The sequence below is a fragment of the Erinaceus europaeus genome, chromosome 16 (assembly GCF_950295315.1).
Source record: "Erinaceus europaeus chromosome 16, mEriEur2.1, whole genome shotgun sequence".
Lineage (NCBI taxonomy): Eukaryota > Metazoa > Chordata > Mammalia > Eulipotyphla > Erinaceidae > Erinaceus > Erinaceus europaeus.
Window position 1 is genome coordinate 16,641,234 of NC_080177.1, and position 25,282 is coordinate 16,666,515.

The 25,282-nt window shown below is 38.1% G+C and overlaps 1 protein-coding gene across 5 annotated transcripts in view; it reads left to right on the forward strand.

Moving 5' to 3' along the window:
- The first annotated feature begins 5,819 nt into the window (after positions 1-5,819).
- Positions 5,820-25,282, forward strand: part of SLC12A1 (solute carrier family 12 member 1) — a 122,641-nt gene continuing 103,178 nt past the window's right edge. For 4 of the 5 annotated variants that reach the window (XM_016185651.2, XM_007517317.3, XM_007517318.3 and 1 more), the window contains exons 1-3: positions 6,867-7,596; positions 23,641-23,772; positions 23,912-23,987. In XM_016185651.2, the coding sequence (XP_016041137.1) occupies positions 7,177-7,596; positions 23,641-23,772; positions 23,912-23,987 (628 nt within the window). In that variant the 5' untranslated portion in view covers positions 6,867-7,176. Of the gene's footprint in view, positions 5,837-6,866; positions 7,597-23,640; positions 23,773-23,911; positions 23,988-25,282 lie in introns of those variants that run through there. The other variant, XM_016185650.2, reaches the window with a different exon arrangement.

The following is a 25,282-nucleotide window of genomic DNA, read 5'->3' on the forward strand; positions in this document are numbered from 1 at the left end:
GATATATACATAAATATTAAATATTATATTTATTTTCCAGGAAGTATATCTGCCAAGACTCTCCATTTTTGTGACTAGAACATAACAAGATAAGTTTTTTGTTTGTTTGTTTGATTTTGTTTTATTTGTTTGTTTTGTAATGTGAGCATTTAAGCAGATGTACCACCTCCTGGTCCGTGTTTGTTCTGTTTTTGCCTGCGAGGTTATCAGCAGTGCTCCGTGCTGACACTATGAATCTACTACTCCTGGTGGTCACTTTTCCTTCATTCTTTCTTTCTTTCTTTTATTTTTAATTGGGTAGGACAGAGAGAAATTGAGAGGAGAGGGGGTTATTAGAGAGTGAGAGAGACAGAGGGACACCTGCTGACCTGCTTCACTGCTTGCGAAGTGATCCCCCCTTGTGTGGGGAAAGCCAGGGGCTTGAACCGGAATTCTCACGCAGGTCCTTGTGCTTGGTACTATATGAACTTAACCAGGTGTGCCACCGTCTGACCCCTACAGGGGAAGAGTTTTACTTCAAAGAGAATAAAAGTCCCCAAAACCAAAAGACAAGAAAAAAACTTCATGATGTTTGAATATTGTTTCTGAAATTTCAATGCATACAAGGATTTCAGATGCCATCAACACTATCATAATAGTAATTTCAACCCCACTAAACAGTAGTTATTTTTAACTCAGAGTCTAAATCACTGCATTTATTCATGATCTATCATGAGCCTGAGATCTTTTAAAAGGAGAGGAGGGAAAAGAGAGGGTTATATCACTATTTTCAAAGACAAAAACATAAAAAGGAAATTGATATAGATTGATATAGCATGTGTACAATATGGAATTTCATGATCATTTTATGATTCTCCTAGGAATAGCTGTTGATTGTCAGAGCCAGATCATCCCCTTGCTGCTCTTTCTCAAGATCCTGTCAGGAAAGACAGAGGCACATAAGCTCCAGACAATTTCCTCCTGTTACCTTATGTGCCTGTCCAAAAATGCCTAAGTCAGGTCTCTTTACAAGGTTGACTTTATGGATGTTGTAATTTCATCTGTATCCTCCAAAACATCTCCACCTGCCCCAGAATGTCTGAATTCCCTTAATAGAAGTTTTTCCCTACTGTTACAGATAGAATGCTTCAAATGAAAACGTCTGGTTGATAGAAGACCAGGACCAAAACAATTTCACACTATGCTACAAACAGACAGTAAGGTAACAAAGGAAAAGGAAACTGATCACTGTTGGGGCAGTCACAGTCTTTGATATAAGGAAAACAATTAACAAATAAATAGGAGGGGAGAGGGTGGTGGTGTACCTGGTTGTGGCATATGTTACAATGTGCAAGGACTGGGGTTCAAGCCTCCGGTCCTCACCTGTAAGGGGAAAGGTTCTCCAGTGGTGAAGCAGTGCTGCAGCTGTCTCTCTTTCTCTCTCCCTCTTTGTCTCCTCCTATTCTTTCAATTTCTAGCTGTCTCTATACAATAAAAAAGATAATAAAATAAATAAATAAATAAATAAATAAATAGGATTCCAGATAATATTTCATCTAGTTCTACCTAGCTGTCAATCTCAAGCAAAGATTACTAAAGTACTCAGTTCCTACTATTGGAACATACTCCTTCCACCATAGGGCACCTACTCTCATTGGCTCTATTCCTATTCCTTGATACCTATTTATTAGTGTAAACATTTTGTCCTGCTTTATTCTTAATGTCTTTAAACCAACAAGTTCCAGATTTTACTACAATCCCATACTGACCTACCTGGGCAGATGACCTCACCAATGTGTTCTAGAACCTCACCTCTCCAGAGCTTTACCCTACTTGGGGAAGATAGAGACAGGCAGGGGTTATGGAAAGACTAATCAATGTTCATTTCCAGCAAAGAAGTAATTATAGAAGCCAGAACTCTTTCTTCTGCACCTTTTTTTTTTTCTCCATACTCCAGAGGGGAAAGTGTTATGGGAAGATGACCAGAAGGCTCTGAACCACGGTTCCACTGGGATCTGGAACTTTTGTGACATGGAACCTTTACTTTCACACTATTACTGAGAAGGAAGAAATTCTGAAGAACACCTGAGGAAGTCAAGTTTCATTTATCTGAGAGAGGAGAGTGGAAAGGGAAGACAACTATGGGATAATTTCACTCATAAGTGGAATATAAAGAATTGAAAAACAAAAACTTGAAAATATAATAGAGTCAATCCATGACTATGTTCTTTGGAGAACTATCATGGTTACTATGGGGAGGAGGCACAGAACTTTGGTGATGAGAGTGGTATAATCCTATTATTATAATAATAATAATTATAATCCTATTATAATCCTATTATAACCCTATTATTGTTTTATATAATCTTGTAAATCACTATTAAATCACTAATAAAAATTTTTAAAAAGTAGCATTTGTCACCAAGAACCTTCTTTTTGTACCATCACAGAAAGAGAAGCAAATCTAGAAAACACCAGAGGAAGCCAGGCACTGTCTCTCTCATCTGAGAGAGAAGAAGGAAAAAGGAAAGACACCCGGAAGTACTAACAGGTACAGGGGAGACACAGAAAGGAAGTGAAGGCAGGAATTTAGAAAAAAAGTGGAGGGAGGGAGGAAGATATAGATATTTATAAAGTCAACCCTTACCTATGACCATAGAAGAACCGTTACTGCAGTTTCCAATGGAAGGGATGGGGACACAAAACTCTGGTGATGGGAACGTTATGGAATTATACACCCACTACCTTATAATTTTGTAAATCAATATTAAATCCCTAATTAAAAAGATAAGAATAAATAAATAAATGATCTGAGAGAGCTGGGATTGAGGAAATAGTTGAAAGAAAGGGAACAGTGATGGAAATAACCCTGCCACTTCCTGTCTGTCTGAATTCTGTAAAGTTATCCAACCTCTCTGTTTCTTCACTTTCTTATGTAAAAAATGTAGTTGTGTGTACCTTGTAAAGGACAATTTATGTGTAGGGTTTAGAACAGCAGTAATATATATATATATATATTTGCCACCAAGGTTTATTCTGGGGCTTGGTGCCTGTAGGAAGAATCGATTGCTCCCAGTGGCTATCTTTTCCTTTTTTAGATAAGATAGAGAGAAACTGAGAGGGGAGGATGGGGATAGATAGTATAATGGTTATGCAAAGAGTCTCTCATGTGTGAGGCTCCAAAGTCCCAGGTTCAATCTCCCATAGCACCATAAACCAGAGCTGAGCAGTGCTCTGGTGTGTAAAGAGAGAGGGATAGAAATAAAGATAGAGAGGTAGAGAGAGACAGAGACAGATATATTGAGGGGGGCAAAGAGAGGGAGAGAAAATAATAAATATCTACAGACCTACTTCACAACTCAAAAAGTGTTCCCCTTGAAATGAGGAGCTAGGACTGGTAGCATGTGCACTAAACCTGGTGTGTCAATCTATTATTTATCTATTTATGAATGAGAGGTACAACCAGAGCACTGCTCAGCTCTCAGTTGTGGTGGTGCTTGTGATTGAGCCTCAGACCTCAGAGACTCAGGCATGAAAGTCTCTGCATAACCCTAATGTTCTGTTAACCCTAGTAGAGCCCAGCACTTGGTTTTTGCTTTTACTATTTTAGCAATATTTACAAGACCAATAAATAGGACTTGTTTTGGGTGCCAACCCCATACTAGTTAATTAAAATAACCAGCCCCACCTAGCTAAATCCCAAACTTGACTAAATCTTTTGCCTGACAACCTCCTATAAGGAGATCAGAACCCTCTGTAGAACAAATAAATACCTTGTGCCCTTTCAGATTCTTTTTTATATTTATTTATTTATTTATTTTTCCTTTTGTTGTCCTTGCTTTTATTGTTGTTGTAGTTATTACTTTCGTTGTTATTGATGTCATCATTGTTAGATAGGTCAGAGAGAAATGGAGAGAGGAGGAGAAGACAGAGAGGGGGAGAGAAAGATAGACACCTGCAGACCGGCTTCATCACCTGTGAAGCGATTCCCCCACAGGTGGGGAGCCTGGGCTCTGAACCAGGATCCTTATGCCGGTCCTCGCTCTTCGCGCCACGTGCGCTTAACCGGCTGCGCTACAGCCCAACTCCCTGGTCTTGATTTCTTAAAAAAAGAAAAAAAAAAACTTCACAACATTAGCCTGATTTATTAGAATGACATTTACTTAGCCAAGATCATATAGCGTTTTTGCTTAAATGCTTTCCATACCTCTTTCAATAATCTAATATTTATATATTAATTTAGCTATTCCCTGTTTTAACTGGGATAGTGTCTATTTTAACTTTCTAGTGATTTCTCTAAAATTTTGGATGTAACTGGGTAGACGTTATCACTTTACTGTAAATATTGCTAAAATAGTAAAAGCAAGAGATAAACACCAGCCACTGCTGTTCTAAACCCTATAGGCATATTAGTGCACATAACAACTTTGCAACAAGGTAGATGCCGTTGTTACCCAATGCTGCAATTTTAGATAAGAAAGTGAAGGAACAGGAGGCCTGGCAGTGGCACACCTAGTAGAGCACACATGTTACAGTGTGCAAGGACCTGGGTTTGAGCTCCTGTCCCAACCTGTAGGAGGAATCCTGTGAGTGGTGAAGCAGTGTTACAGGTATCTCTCTGTCTCTGTCTCTCACTATCACCCCCTTCCCTCTCTACTTCTGGTGGTCTCTATCAAATAAACAAAGATAAGTTTTAAAAATTAAAAAAAAATGTGCAGGAACACAAAGGCGGAGTAACTTTCCAGAGTTCCTACAGATAGAAGGTGTCAGAATTAGGATGTGAATATTTCACTGTAAGCCAGCTGCTCAGACACGGAAACCATTTGGAAAGGTTCTTAGAAAATACAAGGAGGACTAATTAATCTTCCCAACTGGAAATCAATGACAGAAGTTGGAAGGAACTGTTTCTCTTAATTGTGTCATCCTAATTGTCACTACCTTATAGATTTGAGCAAGACCTCTCCCTCAACAAAACTCAAAAACAGATTTGATGAAAACTGTCTGCCAAATGGAAACAGGAAGGTCATTTAGCAGTGCTGCTGGGAAACACACCCACAGTTTGATTTCTGCTTGAAATGGTCTTCCCACTAGGTAGAACCATTTTCAAGGAATCGTTGATTCTATTTTTCAATCTACACTTCCCACATAGAGAAGAGTCTAGGAAATTTCTATTACAAGCAAGAGAAGAAAATACCAAATGCCATTTTCTAAGTACAGAGGATGGAAATTATCTCTGGAGGTCTGCACTTTGCTGCACATGCTAAACATCAGGAGGTCACAAGGAATCATATGAAATAAGATAACAGGGGAGCCCGCTGGTGGCATACCCAGTAGAGTGTATACTTTACAATGTAACAAGGACCCAGGTTCAAGCCCCTGAGCCCCACCTGCAGGGCAGAAGCAGTGCTGCAGGTGCCTCTCTTTCTCCCTCTCTAGCTGCCTCTTCAATCTCAATTTCTCTGTTTCTATCCAATAAATAAATAAATAAAATATTTTAAAAATAAGATGACAGGTTTCAATTTATTTGGTCTCAAACAACCAAAGCACTGCTCCTATTCCCTTGGATGTTGAGCAATTCAGATCCCCTAATGAATTAAAGAAACTTTAATTCCTGTTTAAAAGGATTAATGGTTTACTACTAGTTACTAGTTGATGTAGTGCTTAAAGTTCCTCAGGGCTAATGATAGGGTGGGGTCTACAGCATTATCCCAAGCCAATTATTGCTCAGTCATCTCTTTCAAGGGAAATTCTAACCAATCAGAAGAAGCATAAGGCTCTGGTTAGGAGCTAAGTGCCCCATATATGCCTGGAGGATGTTGTAACAGGCTGAGCTTCCTGAGGAGAAGGCTTCAGGATGGTAAGTTAAATATTTCCAGGCAGGGTAAAAAATAAAAGTATAATGTTATTTCATAATGAGGCATCGGATAAAGGTGATATGTCAAAGATTAGAGAAAAGGAGCTACGAAAACTAGAGAAATAATGCTTTCCATTTGTAATATCTCCACTAGATTATATCAAATTGGGAGTTGAAGTTGAGATTTCTTTCAAAAAACAAAGAATTATCTTTTGTAACTGTAGGTGGGAGGCAAGTTTTCATTTCTATTTGTTTTTCTAGAGTTTTCTCTGAAAATAAACATAAAGGTATCAATCAAGAAATATCATCCTAACAAGAAAATGTTCTAAGATTTGCTTCCCATGGATTATGAAAATGATTGTGTAGATTATTTGTCTTACAGTAAGACTGCTCCTATACATATCTCTCAATGAAAATTGAGAATATTTCCTTAAAGGGAGCTAATAGTGCACGCTTACTTTGCATAGATATGCCTGTGGCCTTATTTAGAGCTGTGATTTACTTGGACTGTTGGGAAAGGCATGATGTATTTCTGCATAGAAAACCAGAAAAGTCCATCATGCCTTTTCCAACAAAGCAATATTTCCTTATTCTGAATACACAAATATTTTTAAAGTTCCATAAAAGCATTTGTAAAAAAAATGTGTGTGTGAACTTATGAAACATTGAAATATTTTGAAATTACTTCAGGATCCAAGAATATTGGTGAATCTTCTTGACAGAATGTTTTTATGTACTGACAATGATACATTTTTAGAAAATTTAATCACATCTTAAAATTCTAGTCACCACATAATGAATACTTATATTAATCATACAATATTTTCAGTTCAACAGTACTAACAAAAATTGTTATGTTCTGGGCCTGAAAATACTCTCACCCACTCTTAGTGGTATTCAATTTAGTGTCTTTGCTATGTCTCCTATTGCATTGAGCCCAAGCAAATCCTGCCAACACAAGTAATATTTCATAGCTCCACTGGAACTTCTGTTTGATAAAGTGGGTCCTCTCTTATTACAGGATTTAAGTGTTCAAATTCCTGGACAGGCAACTTTTAGTGAAATAAACTGAAAATTATATTGTATTACGAAAGAAAACTGCTCCCTACTGAAATACATTTCTGTTACTTGAAACAAGTTTGATTTTCTTTTTCAGTGACAGTTTTGAAGAATATTCAGAAGATTGTTCAGGAGAAAATACATCAAGAACCTATTAAGTTCTTTTAGAACAAAAGCCAGGAGCTCCCCAATGTAAACACGTTAGTGTTTATTTTGAGGAAGAAAGATATATATATATATTTTTAAAAAGTAGATCACTTAATCAAAGAAAAAATTTTTGGAAGATGTCACTAAACAACTCTTCCAATGTATTTCTGGATTCAGCACCCAGTAACACCAGTCGCTTTCAAGTTAATGTCATAAATGAGAATCAAGAGGGCAGTGCCACAGCTGATGACAACACTGCCCCTCCACATTATGAAGAGACCTCTTTTGGAGATGAAACCCATAGCAGATTTAGAATAAGCTTTAGACCTGGGAGTCAGGAGTGCTACGAAAATTTCCTTCAAAATGGAGAAACTGCAAAAACAGATGCCAGTTTTCATGTCTATGATTCTCATACCAACACATACTACCTGCAAACCTTTGGCCACAACACCATGGATGCTGTCCCCAAGATCGAGTACTATCGCAACACTGGCAGCGTCAGCGGACCCAAGGTCAACCGACCCAGCCTACTTGAGATTCATGAGCAGCTGGCAAAGGTAAGCTTAAGGGGCTACACAGGTGAGTATATTCTCTGATCCCTTCAGGTGCTTTTCGTCCTTTTGAATAACACTCAGAATGTATACCAGTCAGATGAGGTCTGTTACAAACTGTTCATCTTACTTAACAACTGTCCCTAGTTCCTGATACGCAGAAAACACTCACACACACACACACACACAGTGTTTCCCAAATATTTACTGACTAAGCACAGAGAACTGGAGAATTAATTCTGAAAGTTAGGTAATATGTCGGATCTTGTTTACAAGTATAATTGACTCAATTCACACTTGGTTAAATATGTCAAACTGAATACTAAGCCTGTTTCACCTTAAGTTTGAATACCTCCATGGAGGACAGTTGTAAAAAAAAAAGGCCACTAAAGCTTGCTGTAGAAGATACAGCAGTACTAGCTGTTAGAGTGTATGGATACTTTTTATATTCTTTTAAAAGGAAGCAGAGATTTATAATATTGGGCATTTTATCTCTTTCTCCTCCTCAAAACTTTGCCTGAGGCTCCTGAATACACTTAAGCATATAAAAGTAACTAAATTAAATTTGAGTACAAAAGCCGCACAAGTGGCTAAACTTTTCCTTATTTAAGGAATATATCCAGGGTTCCCAAATCATGCTGAAAACATGAGGCAGCACTTTTTCTAATCTTGTAGTAAATCATTTATAAACTTGGTAGATTTCTTCTTCCAGAACTTGCTCTAAAATATGTTGGTGTACTTTATCTTCCTTCTCTTCTGGAACAGGGCTTGGAATGAATATCATTCTTTATGGAATGTAATTACTTACCAAGAAGAAGAATTAGCTGTCACATATCCAAATGCAGTTTATTCTTGCCCAGGTTTTGAAGTACGAGGAAAAATTGGTTGGGCCAATTTATTGCATATTCATTCACTCAGTCATTTTCAAAATTAAATGATTGGCTCTGAGATTCTAGGAATATTGCTCCCACAGAAGGTAATAATAAAAGTAAAAATAACGGGAGTCGGGCTGTAGCGCAGCGGGTTAAGCGCAGGTGGCGCAAAGCACAAGGACCGGCATAAGAATCCCGGTTCGAACCCCGGCTCCCCACCTGCAGGGGAGTCGCTTCACAGGCGGTGAAGCAGGTCTGCAGGTGTCTATCTTTCTCTCCTCCTCTCTGTCTTCCCCTCCCTCTCTCCATTTCTCTGTCCTATCCAACAACAACAACAATAATAATAACTACAACAATAAAACAACAAGGGCAACAAAAGGGAATAAATAAATAAAATAAATATTTAAAAAAAATTTTTAAGTAGAAATAGCTCTTTAATTTCTACTCACCCTTTATTTCCACTTGGAAAGCCATTGCCAAAAAGTATTCCCTTGTTAGATCAGGGTCCTTGGCTCCTGGTCCTTCTTAGTGGCTGCCTGAAGAGGAGGATATGTTTTGTTCTGATCAGAGTAAAACCTTCTTAAAAGGAGAGGAAGAAAGAAAGAAAAAAGGAAAGAAAGAAGGAAGGAAGGGAGTGTGGGAGGAAGGAAGGAAGGAAGGAAGGAAGGAAGGAAGGAAGGGAGAAAGAAAGAAGAAGAGAGAGGGAAAGAGAGAGGGACAGAGAGAGAAAGAGAAACTTGGGAGATTGCATCGTGGTTATGCAAAGACTTTCATACCTGAGACTTTGATGTGCCAGGTTCAATGCCTGGCACCACCATCAACCAGAGCTGAGTAATGCCCTGGTTAAAACAAACAAACAAAATGACAGTAATAATAATGAAAACTTGAAATTTTATTTCATCATATTCTCTCCATTATTACACATAATAATTTTTGAAACTGCATTCTTTGTTAAAGAAAATAAAAATTTTAAACCCATTAAAAAGGAAATGCAGTACATTTAAATTGGTTTTAGAACTGGTATTGCACGTAGAGAAAAGTCATGTGTTTATAAAGCCAAGACATGTAAATATTTAAATAAATGTGTGTGCACTTTACAAGAAAGTCATACAAATGACCATATAGTAGGAATGTAATATATGCATTTGACATACCTACTATCCCTTGGGTCATATATTAGTCTAGAAATGGCAAAATGACACTAGTGACTTAACTTTGAATAGAATACTTTTCTCAGATGCACATGAATGCAAATGAAATAGAGTAAAAATCAGTTTTAGGCCTTGTTTAGAATATTCCAACTTGATTAAAGAATACAGAAATATCTGTATAACAAAAGGGGAAATTTTTCAACTACAGCTACATTGCTGAACTTGTAGGGACCGGATCCCTCTCTCCATGTGTTCTGCTGACATGCTATCCTTTAATTGCAAACATTAACCGTCCGACGTAATTTAACTCATCTCTTTTCACCTTGTTAAGGGATTTGATTTGGATATTTCATCTGCTTTCTCCACTCCCTCTCCACAAATGAAAAATGATATTCTACATCCTGTATTGCCACCTCCTAGAAACATTTGATGTTTTTATAGTTCCTCAAATCACCACTAGAAGTGGTCAGCAGAGCAAGCACTCCATTTCATTACTCAGATACATTATCTTGTAAACAAAAACTATAAATAATAGGGGTATAGTTTATTATGATGATTATAGTACTGTAATATAATTTAAGTTGGAAGGTAATTGATATTTGGGTACCCATGGTTATAACACTATTTTTTTAATTCTTGATTGGGGGATTCATGGTTTACAGCTGACAGTAAAATACAATAGTTTGTACAGGCATAACATTTCCACATAACAATACAACCCCCACTAAATCTTCCTCTGCCATCGTCTTCCAGGACTTGAACCCTCATACCCATCCCAGAGTCTCTTAACTTTTGTGCAATACACAAACTCCAGTCTAAGTTTTTGCCTTAGTGTTTTCCCTTCTGATCTTGTTTTTCAGCTTCTGCCTATGAGTGAGATCACCCCATACTCATATGATTGTAACACTTTAGAAGTCATATAGGAATGGTGCGTTCTAACTGACAGGAAATATTTCTTTAAAAATCAGCAGGAATTTGTACAAATCCCAGTTAGAACTCCCAAGTCAGAAAAAAATTACAGGGCAAATTTTTCCTAGTAGACAAAGAATGAAAAATAGGTTTAGATGACATTATTTTAAGTCTCTCATCTTAAGGGAAACTCAGAGAGTGATAGATATTGACAGAATTAGTAATCCCAATGATCTGAGATCATAGCTGAATAAATCCTTTTTAATTTTCTTTGCAGTAAAGAGCTAAGTCCCTATATTGGCAGCAATGAACTACAAGTTTCTGAAATTTCACCTAAAAGCAAAAAAAAGACCTCATCCTTTACTTGTTCTGCAATATTGTATAAGCTGCATAACTTTAATTGATGTGCAGAATGAATATTGGAAGTTATATGGAGACAAAGCTAGCATGCTGTCTGGTATGGAATAGTAGGAATGAAATAAACAATCACTGATTGTGATAGTGACGATAGCAATTTTACCCTAGCTAACTTCCACTTACAAAATAAAATATGCAATGATAAAATACTTAGCATGTACCAAAAACATATATAATGAAATATCTCTTATATAACATAAATCTCAAGTTATTCTCTCTAGGGCAATTGTTGCTGTTTTCTTATAAACATTTCCAGATGTCTCCTATGTGTGTGTAAAGAACATAAATAACAATATTCTTAACTATCCAGTATTTTTGTGTTCTGTTCCAAATGTTTATTGAGGGCTAGGGAAACACCATAATAGATAATGCAAACAACTTACATGCCTGAAGCTCTGAGCTTCCAGATTCAGTGCCCAGAAAAAGAAAAAGGAAAAAAATAGAAATGTTTATTGAAGCTATTTATTTATTTATTTATTTTGCATTGTCCTGCACTTTATTGTTTCCACTTAATAAAATACTTTGGAGACTTTTTCATATCAAAACATGAATAGTGATTATTAAATATCTGACAAAGATGAAGATGATATTTTTTTGAAAGATTTATTTATTTATGAGGCTAGAGGAAGAGAGAGAAGCAGAACTTCACTCTGGCACATGTGAGGCTGGAGATCAAATTTAGACCTCATGCTTGAGACTCCAAAGCTTTATCCATTGTGCTACCGCCTAGGCCACTCTAATGTTTTTATATCATAAAGGTTGTCCTACTTTTTGTAGCCAGCATAATTGCCACATTTTCACACATAATTCTTCACTACAGAGCTAACTGACATGGAACTTTTTTTCAGTCTAACTACCATCATTGTGAACATTTCAGAAAAAAAAAATTACAAAAGATTAAAAAAAAAAAATCACCCTTCTGTCGAACTATTTGAGTGTTACTCAAGTAAATGGCCTATGAAAAGAATAAGGTGCTATAATAAATTAAGAGTATTTCCCCTATTTTAAAAGTGGTAACTGCCTCTGAACACTACCAGGGGTCACAATTAGTAATCATCATTTTTACTATATTGGAAAACACATAGCTCACACACAAATTAACAGAAATTTGATAACAAGCCCTATGGTAGCTATGCATACTAACTAGCCTAGAAAATGTGACTTTAAAGAAGTCAGCTACACAGAAACAAATCCAAAGCAAGAAGAATGCCTTGACTTCACATTTAGGTCAATAGATTCTTAGTAACTGTAACAACTTATAATAAAAAAAAAATACTGAGAATGATTTCTGCAGAATAGCAAACTTCCTAGTGATAAATTGTTTACATGTCATGAACTTAGCAAAGTCTTATCCAACCCTTATAACAACTGTTCAGAGTAGATACTATTATTGCTTATTCTTTTTAATAGTAAAAACCTTATAAAATTCTATAGATCTTTCAAAAGAGAAAAAGAAAGACACAGAGTAGGTCAGAAACTTCCAAGTTCAAGAAGCCAAGATCACGACGTAGCCACTAAATTGAATTCCTGCCTATTTCACTCCACAGTCTATGCTTTTTACCCTCCTTTCTCCCTCCCCAGTCTTCTCTCCCAAGGTACTTTGCCTTAGCTCCTTTGACAGCTGCAGAAAATGTGGAACTGGGGCACCAGAAGTCTCATCTCCGTCATTACAGCCAGAGCAGGAGACTCCAATTCCTTTTTTATTGGCGGTCTATGCCAAGAGGTCATGTTGTTTCTCCTATAGAATTAACTGTAGGTCTCCATCATGTGGAATGTCATCATCAAAAGTATTTACTAATCATTTCTGGTTTTACTTTCTTTTATTTTTTATTTATTTTATTATTATTACTATTTTTGGATAGAAACAGGGTAAAATTGAGAAGGGGGGGAGAGACAGAAAGAGGAAGAAACAGAGACCCCTGCAGCAGGGCTTCACAACTTGAGAAACCTCCCTCTGCAGGTGGGGGCTGAGTCACTTCTGGTTTTACAGGAATGACTTTATAATGCAGGGCAAAGAGATATAATCTCTGTTTTCTGGAATTTTATTTCAAGTCAATTGAAACCATTATAAGCAGAAGTAACATGTATAGTTGGGGGCCTTGCAGTAACACAGTAGGTTAACCACACGTGGTGCAAAGCACAAGAAACATCTAAGGAACCCGGTTCAAGCCCCTGGCTCCCACCTGCAGGGGGGTTGCTTCACAGGTTGTGAAACAGGTTTGCAGGTGTCTATTATTCTCTACCCTTCTGTCTTCCCCTCTTCTCTGGATCTCTCTCTGTCCTATCCAACAACAACAGAAGCCATGGCCCCCAGGAGCAGTGGATTTGTAGTGCAGGTACCCCAAGCCCCAGTGATAACCCTGGAGGCAAAAATAAAATAAATAAAATAAAATAAAAAAGATGTGTCGTTAAGTTAAAAAAATCATGACAGTACATAAACCTGTACTCCGTAAGATGACACAATGTGCAAATGCGTTCTCTGGCAGGGCAGCAATAAAAATGCCTTGAAGACCAGTGGTGTCCAAGAACCATCACAAAAAAAGTTAGTTGGAATGAAACTCTGCAACTAAAAGTCTCATTCCAATACATGTTAAGTTTCTTGTAATAATCTGTACAAGCAAAACTAAATACACACACACACACACACTAATATCCCATTAAAATAGATGATGGGGGAGTCGGGCGGTAGCGCAGCAGGTTAAGTGCAGGTGGCGCAAAGCAAGGACCGACGTAAGGATCCCGGTTCGAGCCCCCGGCTCCCCACCTGCAGGGGAGTTGCTTCACAAGCAGTGAAGCAGTGAAGCAGGTCTGTAGGTTTCTATCTTTCCCCCTCTCTGTCTTCCCCTTCTCTCTCCATTTCTCTCTGTCCTATCCAACAAGGACGACACCAATAACAACAACGATGACTACAACAATAAAACAAGGGCAACCAAAGGGAATAAATAAAAAGATACTTTAAATTTTTTTTTAAAAATTTTAAAAATAGGTGATAGGGAAGGAGGAGCTCCTTTACAAATACTTGGAAGCTTTAATTTTATTTTCTTAGACTAGCTTCTTTTTTTCTTATTTTTATTATATTTATTTACATATTTATTTTATAGACACAGCCAGAAATTGAGAGGGAAGGGGGTGATAGGAAGAGAGACAGAGAGACACCTGCAACAATGCCTCAACACTCACAAAGCTTTCCCCTAAAGGTAGGGACCAGGGGCTCAAATCCAGGTCCTTGGACATTGTAACATGTGAGCTCAAACAGGTGCACCACCACCCACCCCAGGCTGGCTTCTTCTACATAGATTCCTTAAGGCCTAAATTATCAAATTATATCAATCTGTGTGTGAGCTGTGTATTTTCAAATATTATAAAGTGTATCCACTGGCAGTGTTTAGAGATATAGTTTACAGCAACTTTTTAAAATAGGAAAAAGCTACTCTAATTTTTACAGTTAAAAATAATCCCATTACCACAAAGAGCTAGGAACACACAAACAAAAATATTTTATATTCTAACCACTGGGCTGTCTCATGGACTACCAAAATCATTTTTTATTCTAAAGTAGGAATTATCTGATCCATACTAGAATAGGCTTTAAAATGAACCAGTGCCAAGCACTTGAGGGGTTTCAGAGAAGGAAATTTCAGTGTTGTGGTCTCTCTCTCTCTCTCTCTCTCTCTCTCATTCACTTTCTCTGTCTCTGTCTCTAAAGAAAGAAATAAGAAAAAAAAAAAGAATGTCTAAATAACAGTAAAGCATTTTCTAGGCCTGAGTAGTTATGTAACTATTTTTCAATAACATTCTATGATTTCTACCCTCCTGAGATGAAGATGTACATAACTATCAAATACCATCCAGTTAGAATTTAAATAATATATTTATTCTTTTCTGCTTTGATGATACATCCAGTGTCATTCATTATTTTTTAGTATATGAAAACTCACTTTAAATATGTTATAAAGTAATCTAATATTTCATTATGTAGAAAACCCTACCTGGAATTTAACCCTTGACCTTTATGTGATTGAAACATCTCTAGTTGATCAATGTTGAGGAAGAGACTTTTTTTTTTTATAAATTGTAAGTTTATTAAGTTTAGTGACCCTCTAGAAATCAACTGGAAAATTATTTTAAATAGTAGTGTGTTATAAAATATATAGAAGAGAACTTTATATATCACAAAAATTACGAAAATTAAACAATAGCTTCTCAAATTTTGGTGGGGTCAAGTAGATGACTCATAGGATGAGCACAAAGCAGACCAATAATAGCAAAAAACTGATCACATCTTTTTTTTCCCCCTTGGGACTTTTTATTTTTATTTATTTAAATTTTTTATTTATAAAAAGGAAACATTGATAAAACCATGATAAGAGGGGTACAACTCCACACAGTTCCCACCAGCAGAACTCCATATCCCACCCCCTCCCCTGATAGCTTTTCTATTTCTTATCCCTCTGGGAGCGTGGACCCAGGGTCATTGTGGGACGCAGAAGGTGGAAGGTCTGGCTTCTGTAATTGCTTCCCCACTGAACATGGGTGTTGACAGGTAGATCCATCCTCCCAGTCTGTCTCTCTCTTTCCCTAGTGGGGTGGGGAAGCAGGGCTCCAGGAAACGTTGTTGGTGTTGTCTGTTCAGGGAAGTCTGGTTGGCATCATGGTAGCATCTAGAACCTGGTGGCTGAAAAGAGAATTAACGTATAAAGCCAGACAAGTTGTTGACTAATCATGAGCCTAAAGGCTAGAATAGTGCAGATGAAGAGTTGGGAGGGTCTCCATTTTGTAAATAGCTACTAAACCTATTTTAGTTATATTCCGAAGGGCACATGACTATACTAGTTTTTTTTTTCCCTGAGCCAGAAATCTGATATGCAGATGGACCCAAGTTATTGTCTGGGGAGATGATGTCATGGCTAGAAAAAGGACCAGAATGTTGGATCAAGGAAGAGAGTAGCTCCTAAATATGGGAAAGTTGTATAAATATTGTTGACTGTAAATCCCATCGATTGATCACATCTCTTTTTTTTTTGGTTCACGTCTTTTTATTAGTGATTTAATAATAATTGACAAGATTGTAGGATAAGAGGGGCATAATTCCACACAATTCCCACCACCAGAGCTCTGTATCCCATCCTAAGAGGGGACTTTTAACCTTTTTCTTCTTACCTCCCCTTTCTTTACTTCCTTTCCTTCTTTCTAAATGTGTTTTATTTTACCTCCCTGAATGCTTTTATGCACAGGTAAAACTCTTCGGAAATAAATCAACTTTCCCTGAAGCTAAACAATTTAAAATGCATTTGCGAAGGGTTGCAGGTCATCATTTGTGGTAATAGAGTGTGAACAAACAAATTAATTCAAAGTCCAAAGGAAAATAAAAGTTGGGTTCAGGTAGCAATCATAAAACTTTTAGTCTTTGAGACTTTGGGCCTAAGATAGTGCACCAGCCAGCTAGCTAGCTGTCTGACAGTCACTGCTTATAACTCATAGCCTTCCAGTCCCCACAAAACCCTCAGCTCAGAATCTCCTTCAATTCTTTGATGATAAGTTGGACTTATAATTTCTGTTTGGGCTTACAAAGGAGGCATTTATTAAAAGTGAAACCAAGTTATGCTGTGTCGTGTCAGTAGAGAAAGGTGGCAAACACAGAAAAATGATTTTTGCCTTTGAGTAAACTACTTCAAAGACTTGAAGAGAACCCACTAGGGTTGTCTCCTGTGGCAGTGTCAAAGAACTGTTAAATAACTTGCTGGAGGACACATTCAGGATTAATTGAATAGTCTAAACTAGGTTCCAGTTCTCCATGTTTAAATGCTTAGAGTGATTTTTTTTTCAACTCCTACACAAAAGGAAACAATGTAATGGATTCTTTGCTAGAAGTTTATTATCACAGCTTTAGAATCAACAGAAGAAACATCTCTCCACCCCCCTGCAGCCTGTATGGCATAACTACACAACTTTGACACCTTAGCAAGTTAATTATCTTACCCAAGAGAAAACTGAATATATTACTCTATTTGAAACACCTTAGAAAATAACTGTTTTACTAGTTGACTTATGGGCTAGTTTTTCTGCCCTGCCCTCATGGAATATTATCTTTGCATCATATTATGATGGCCTAGTAAGAAATTGTAGAACTGTTAAGCTTTGAAGAAGGGAATCCAGAAGGAGTAGGTGTTTTTTTTTTTTTTAATCAGGATTCTGACTTTCTTTTTTTATTTATTTTTATCTTTTTATTTAAGAAAGGATTAATTAACAAAACCATAGGGTAGGAGGGGTACAACTCCACACAATTCCTACCACCCAATCTCCATATCCCACCCTCTCCCCTGATAGCTTTCCCATTCTCTATCCCTCTGGGAGCATGGACCCAGGGTCATTGTGGGTTGCAGAAGGTGGAAGGTCTGGCTTCTGTAATTGCTTCCCTGCTGAACATGGGCGTTGACTGGTCGGTCCATACTCCCAGCCTGTCTCTTTCTTTCCCTAGTAGGGTGAGTCTCTGGGGAAGCTGAGCTCCAGGACACATTGGTGGGGTCTTCAATCCAGGGAAGCCTGGCCAGCATCCTGATGGCATCTGGAACCTGGTGACTGAAAAGAGAGTTAACATACGAAGGCAAACAAATTGTTGAGCAAGGAGTAGGTTTTTTTTTAAGGGAACCTTTAAAACATATGCTATGATTCCTGTAGCCTGTGTTGCAAAAATTGCTAATGGTTATTTAATATCATCATTAATCCAGATCAAAGGACTATAGTCGCCATCGAAGTCCATCAGAGAGTAATTTCTTGAGCCAATCCCTGAAATTCAAGTTTAATCAGAAGACATGAGTTTTATTCTCAAGACTGCCTATAAAAAGCAAATGACTTGGAGCCGGGCAGTAGCGTAGCAGGTTAAGCACAGGTGGCGCAAAGTGCAAGGACCGGTGGAAGGATCCCGGTTCAAGCCTCTGGCTCCCAACCTGAGGGGAGTCGCTTCACAGGCGGTGAAGCACGTCTATAGGTGTCTCTCTTTTTCTCTCCCTCTCTGCCTTCCCCTCCTCTCTCTATTTCTCTCAGTCCTATCCAACAACAATGACATCAGTAACTATAATAATAAAACAACAAGGGCAACAAAAGAGAATAAATAAATAAATATTTTTTTAAAAAGTGACTGAGAGTCGGGTGGTAGCACAGCGGGTTAGGCACAGGTGGAGCAAAGCACAAGGACCAGCATAAGGATCCCGGTTTGAGCCTCTGGCTCCCCACCTGCAGGGGAGTCACTTCACATGCCGTGAAGCAGGTCTGTAGGTGTCTCTTTCTCTCCCCTCTCTGTCTTCCCTTCCTCTCCCCATTTCTCTCTGTCCTATCCCACAACGATGACATCAATAACAATAATAACTACAACAAGGGCAACAAAAGAGAATAAATAAATATTAAAAAAAAAAAGCAAGTGACTGTTAGGTTTGTTTGACACTAAAAAAGGCCCAGAAAGAGAAGCTATGTCCTTAGCCCCCCCTTAGGTTTTAGCACCAAAATGTTAGAATTGTGAGGCGCAAAATAAGTCAAGGAGAGTCAGGAGTACAAAGAAAAGTTTAATATAGTAGCCAATAGGGGGGACCCCAGTTGGGATGGAGAGCCCAATCTGGAGGGAGCTAAAGCCCAAAGTGGAACCTACTGTTTGGTCCTTATATAGAGTCCTGTTACTTTGTCTGGCATAGAAAGGGTCATGGTATGGGTCATAGGATTCAGAATCCATTTCTGGTTGGAGATGTCCAGTGCAGGCAGGGGTAAATGTTCCTGTGTGAGTGAGGGATCTGCTTATTCTCAGCACATCACCTCCAGTCTGTTCCCGTGAGAGTAGGAGGTCAGGTCTCAACATATTTCCTTCAGCAAAGACTCCATCTAATATGGTCCCCCATTTAATGCATAAAGAGGAAAATGTCTTCACCTTGAATGAAAATTTGCTGGTAGCTTGGCCAGGAGAGCTTGGTTAATTAGAATATTGACAATTAAAAAGTTTCACTGGAGGGTCAGGCAGTGGCACAGCAGGTTAAGCGCACGTGGCGGGAAGCACAAGGACTGGTCTAAGGATTCCAGTTTGAGCCCCAGGCTCCCGAACCTGCAGGTGTGGGGGATCACTTCACTAGCGGTGAAGCAGGTCTGCATATGTCTGTCTTTCTCTTCCCTCTCTGTCTTCCCCTCCTCTCTCAATTTCTCTCTGTCCTATCTAACAACAACAGCAATGACAACAATAACAACAAAGACAACAACAAAATGGGGAGAAAAAATGGCCTCCAGGAGCAGTGGATTCATTGTGCAGGCACTGAGACCCAGCAATAACTCTGGAGGAGAAAAAAAAGTTTCGCTCAAGGGTGGGGGAGATAGCAAAATGGTTATGCAAAGAGATTTTCATGACTGAGGCTCCAAGTTCCCAGGTTCAATCCCCTACACCACCACAAACCAGAGCTGAGCAGTGCTCCGGTAAAAAATAATAATAATAATAAAATAAAATAATAAAAAGTTTTTCTCAAATCAAGTCCAATGAATGACATAACCTTTTTACAGTCAATGGAGTTTTTTTTTTAACATAGCCCTCAATTCCCTGTTCTCATTGATTTTTCCATTTATAAGAAATGAAAGTTACACTTGACTGACTCAGTATGTGTGTGTAGAATTTTTTTCAGAGAAAGATAGAATTTTTAATGGACCAGGGAATGACTGCAAATATTTCATTTATTTGGAGTTGACTGTATTGTACAGATACTCGCAATCCAAGGTGCTAGCCGCCACGCATATGCAGTTAATGAATAGTTGAAATGCTAGTAACCCAAACTGAGATTTGTTGTCAATGTAAAATATGTACAAAACTTCAAAGATATAGCATGAAAATCAAATTATAGGGGGTAGATAGCATAACGGTTATGCAAATAGACTCTCAAACCTGAGGCTCCATCAAGTCCCAGGTTCAGTGCCCCACACCACCATATGCCAGAGCTGAGCAAAAAAAAAGAAAAGAAAAAAGAAAAAGAAATTATAATACATGTCATTAATACTTTAATACTGATTTGGTGATGAAATGAGTATCTTTTTTTTTTTAATATTTATTTATTTCCCCTTTTGTTGCCCTTGTTTTTCATTGTTGTTGTAGTTATTATTGTTGTTATTGATGTTGTCATTGTTGGATAGGACAGAGAGAAATGGAGAGAGGAGGGGAAGACAGAAAGGGGGAGAGAAACACTGACACCTGCAGACCTGCTTCACTGCCTGTGAACCGACTCCCCTGCAGGTGGGGAGCAGAGGCCTCGAACCAGGATCCTTCCGCTGGTCCTTGCACTTAACCCGCTGTGCTACCACCCGACTCCCAAAATGAGTATCTTTTATAGAACCATTAAGTAAAATATATTAATAAAATAGTTTGTTAATTCACATTTTTTCCTAGGAGATTGTGCATTACCTCTAGTAAAGAAAATTATTTATATCACAAATATAAGAAATATGATATTCTATAAAAAAAGAAATTAGTATATTCCTTAAATAAAAGGGTCAACAAAATATTCCATTTATTTCCCTTTACTTTTTAAAAACTAATTACTGGGAATGTTTAAATTATATATGTGACTTGCATGTATACCTGGCACACATCACCAGTCTCTTGCCCTGAAATTTAACCCCAATCATTGTGGACTTTGTTTAACCATACTCTACATTAATATGAATCCTACATTAATATGAATAGACAATGTGTTTTCAATTATTTGTGCAAATAGAGTCTTGAGGATGATAAAGAGTAAGATTTTCCTCAGGTAGCTCAAAATTAAATTTTGACTACTACTTTTAGTTTCTTTTATAATTACTATTTTTTCTTTTGGTGTTACAGAAAGTAATATTAAGATGATTAGGCTCGAATACGTTTCTGTTCCCTCCTTGTGACATGTGTGCTTAGTTGGGTGCCACCACCGGTCCATCTCTTCTCCCTCTCCCTCTTTTTTTAACCAGAGCACTGCTCAGCTCTGGTTTATGGTGTTGCAGAGGATTGAACCTGGAGCTTTGGAGCCTCAGGCAAGAGAGTCTCTTTGCATAACCATTATGCTCTCTACCCCCACTACTCCATCTTTTTAATCTGGCTTGCAGAAAGGAAACAATGAAAAATGGAAGAGAAGGGGGAGGGGGGAAGAGTGGAGAAGGGTTTAGAAACTAAATTATGTCTATCTAAGTAGTAGACATCAGGTGACATTTATGTCCACTTATTGAGTTAATTTCGTTTATGGAAGGTCTGCTATATGCCAGTCCCTTGACTATCATTGAGGAGAAATAACCCACACGAGTTTATTCGTCCAATTCAGTTATCACACAATGACTTAGAAGTCACTGTACTGCATTACTTACCCAATGTCACATTAGTACCATGAAAATAAAAAGGCTTAAGAGCATGCAAACTTGAAAGGAATTCCTAGTGCAGGCACTGAGCCCCAGCAATAATCCTGAAGGCAAAAAAATAAAATAAGAAAAAAAATTAGAGACTCATTCTTTAAAAATATGTGTTTTTGTGTTAATGAGAGGGAGGGGCCAGAGCTCTGCTCAACTCTGGCTTATGGTGGTGTGGGAGATTGTACCTGAGACCCTTGAGGCCTCAGGCAGTCAAGGCCTTAATTTGAAAGAAACGGAACTGTTTCCTCCCCCTTGAATGTAAAGACATCCATTAAGGAAGATTGGTTTTTGTTTGTTTATTTGTTTTTGTTTTTGTTTTTTAACAAGAAGTTAGAGGGGAAAAAAACAAATAAGCACTCTAACCTATGTTTATATTACTTCTAATTTCTACAGTTTCTAGTGGGTTGTGAGATTCCTTACATACTTTAAAATACCACAGGCATATCCAACAGCTCATAGCCAAAATTAAATAGCAAATTCAATCTGAAAGAAAATTCTGTAAGAATTGTATTCTTGTAAGCATCCAATACCTTTAAACCATATATATATATGGTTTAAATGAATATATATATATATATATATATATATATATATATTCATTTCTAGGGTTTCACCATTCTAAACAGATTTTATTTTATAAATTATCTTTATTTATTTATTGGATAGAGACAACCAGAAACTGAAAGAAGGTAACAGAGAGGGAAAGAGACAGAGAGACACCAGCAGTACTGTTTCACCACTCATGAAGCTTTCTTCCTGCTGATGGTGGGGACTGGGGGGCTCGAACCCTGGTCCTTGTGCATTGTAACATGTAAACTCAACCAGGTATGCCACCACTGAGCTTCTGAACAGTTGTTGTTTTTTTCCCCAGAGACAACACAGAACCAAAGCTTCCCCAACCCCAAAACCCTCCGAGGTATACTGGAGGCTTGATCCTGGGCTGGGTGTCTCGCAAAGCAAGATCCCTACTAGATGAGCTTTCTCATTGACCCTAAAACCTCTGAGTTCATTACTCCTGTTATCTCAAAGTGGAGTCTTTCTATGAAAACGTTTATTAGTTGAAATGGGTTAAGATACTGTAGCCATCATCACTCATTTATGTGGAAAAATTCTAAGTCTTCTCAGACCCAAGAAAAGACATACTAAATCACTCCTGTAGTACAGGAAACTTAGAAGGCACAGACATATAGTCAAAGCAAGAAATACTCATATACTTGTGTGATGGAACTCCAAGAAGGACTGGCCAGAGCTCCTTTGCTGCTCTGGGTGTGCACTCCCTGACTCCAGCTGCAGTGAGAGCTCTTCATGCTATTCAATTTTTTGTTATTGAAAGCTGAAGTACTCTTAGTTTTCTTCTAGCTAGCAAAAAGTGGGTAGTAAGGTAGAACTATTTTGTTTCCACTGGGACTTGGTGCCTACATGGCTCTCCCAGTTCTAGCAGCCATTGTTTGCTTGTTTGTCTGTTTTTCTTTTTATTTCATTCTCTCTTTCTTCCTTTCTTTCTTTTTGGTAGACACCTACAGGACTGATTGTGAAGCAGTTCCCTCCTGTAGTTGGAGAATGGAGATTTGAACTAGGGATTCATACATGATAACCTTGGAAGCCATCACCCAGACCCTCTTTTTTTTTTTATTTTATCATTATCTATGTTTATTTATTGGACAGAGACAGTAAGAATTCAAAAGGGAAGAAGGAGATAGAGAGGAAGAGATACACAGTTTCACCACACCACTCTCAATGCTTTCCCCTTGCAGGTGGGCCTCAAACCCTAGTTTTTGTGCATTGAAACATGTGTGTGCAACTAGGTGCACCACCACCCTTGCCCTATCTAGATCTTCTTCAGAAGCAAATGACACCACGCAAACATTCAAAAAGTGGCTCTCACTCACCCTCGTGAAATAGATTTTCTAGCCCTCTTTGCGTACCTTCTTCCCTCTTCTGTTCTGTTCTTAATATCTCTGGATCTGACCATTTCCCTCCTAGATTCTCATCAGTGGAGAACTGTGTGTCTCTGCACTGTGGATCCCCTGCAGTCTTAAGAGTGCTGCTACTCACTCACACAAGACCATCAGCCCCATCAACAAACAGAATCATCTTACTAATTGCTACTCCATTAACTATTATGCCAATAATTATCTTACTAAGCTGCTGTTTCCTTCCCTCCAGTTACCCCCACACACATACACACACTCCTCTCTAAAGTTACCTGTGAATTGTTTTTATTTCCTTTCAGATGTTCTATGAAATATTAATTGACCAAATGCCGTGATTTTTTTTTTGTTTGTTTGTTCCCCATAAAAATGCAGAATGTGGCAGCTGCCCCAGGTCCAGCGGATAGGGTTGCTAATGGTGAAGGAATGCCTGGAGAAGAACTAGCTGAAAACAAGGAGGAAGATCAAGGCGGTGCTGTGAAGTTCGGATGGGTGAAAGGTGTGCTGGTGAGAAAGCTCCTCTGTTTACAAATGAAGCTGTCGGTTCAGCCTTGCAGTGCATGGACTGTTCACAGGACTGAACAGCAGACACGGAAGATGACTCCTTCACTTCTCATCTCTCTCTCGATGCTCTTTAACTCCACAGGTGAGATGCATGCTGAATATCTGGGGTGTCATGCTCTTCATTCGCCTTTCCTGGATCGTTGGAGAAGCTGGAATCGGTAAGCGCTGTCTCCCCTCCTCTGTAATTTTTGACGTCAGTTATAAACTTGGTAAACAGCTTGGCTTTTTTTGCCATTAGTGTTGAATGTGAGTTGAAGGTCAGAGAATTAATCTGCACTAAGGCTCTTCAACAGTGTTTGTTAGGGAGGAAAGGTGAAGACTTAACTTCCAGGGAGACTGGAATTTTCCAGTTAGCCAACCAGATAATGCACAAGTAAATATGCCAGTCTTTTCACAGAGTTTCAAGTTTACAGGTAGATAGAGATACATTCATTTTAAATAATATTTTTCACTTTTTGAGGCATGCTGACATTTATCAGTGTATTCCCTTATGATCGCTGACAAAATTTTCTTCACTAAACAAAAATAACTTGTGGGAAAACCATGAAAAATGTGACCCAATAAAATGCTGAAATTGTTGGACATTTTCCAAGGACAATAATGGATGTTACTTTCAGGTACTAGCAGTAAGAAAACAAAGGTTAATTAAGTATTGGCCAGGCAGAGGCTGAAAATTGTAGATAAAATGACTTGGATAATGTATATAACTATTGCTACTTTTTCTAGATGGAAAACGGATGGTGTTCAAATTATTTGAGTGATTTTTTAGTGTTTTAACATATTATATTCCTTTGAAGGTACTCTTTCCTGTGGTTAATCTTTTTCACTGAGAACATGTTAGCAAAAATTAAATGAATTTCATTGAAGTTATTGATTTAATGTGATAAAAGTTAATGATATTCTACTCAATGAATGGAAAATACATTTTGGATTAATTTGAGGGGAAAATACTTATAAATCATGAGTAGAGAGAGCTTAGAGACTCTCTTGTGCTTAAAGACCTTCCAGATATCTCAGAATGTATCATAATTTATTTTTCTTGTATTTTTATCCAGCTTATTGGGGCAGGAGTTAGTGATTGACAGTACAGTAGTTAGCACATAAGTACAGCCTCTCCTCTCTCCATGATCACTGTGTGCAAGACACTCCTTCATCCTAGGTTCTTTTCAGTCATTATGCTCCAAGACCCTAGCTCCCCTCCAGCGCTCCCCTCCCCTTCTTCCACAGAATCCTTTGCTTTGGTGCAATACACAATACCCAGTTCAAGTTTCACCTGATGATTTCCATTACTGTTCATTATCAGATGATCTCATTCACAGGTTGAAATTAAGAATCAAGGACAGACACTAGGGAGAGGCTAGGGGTATGGATCGACCTGCCAGTGCCCATGTTCAGCGGAGAAGCAAATACAGAAGCCAGACCTCAAACCTTCTGCACCCCATAGAGATCTTTG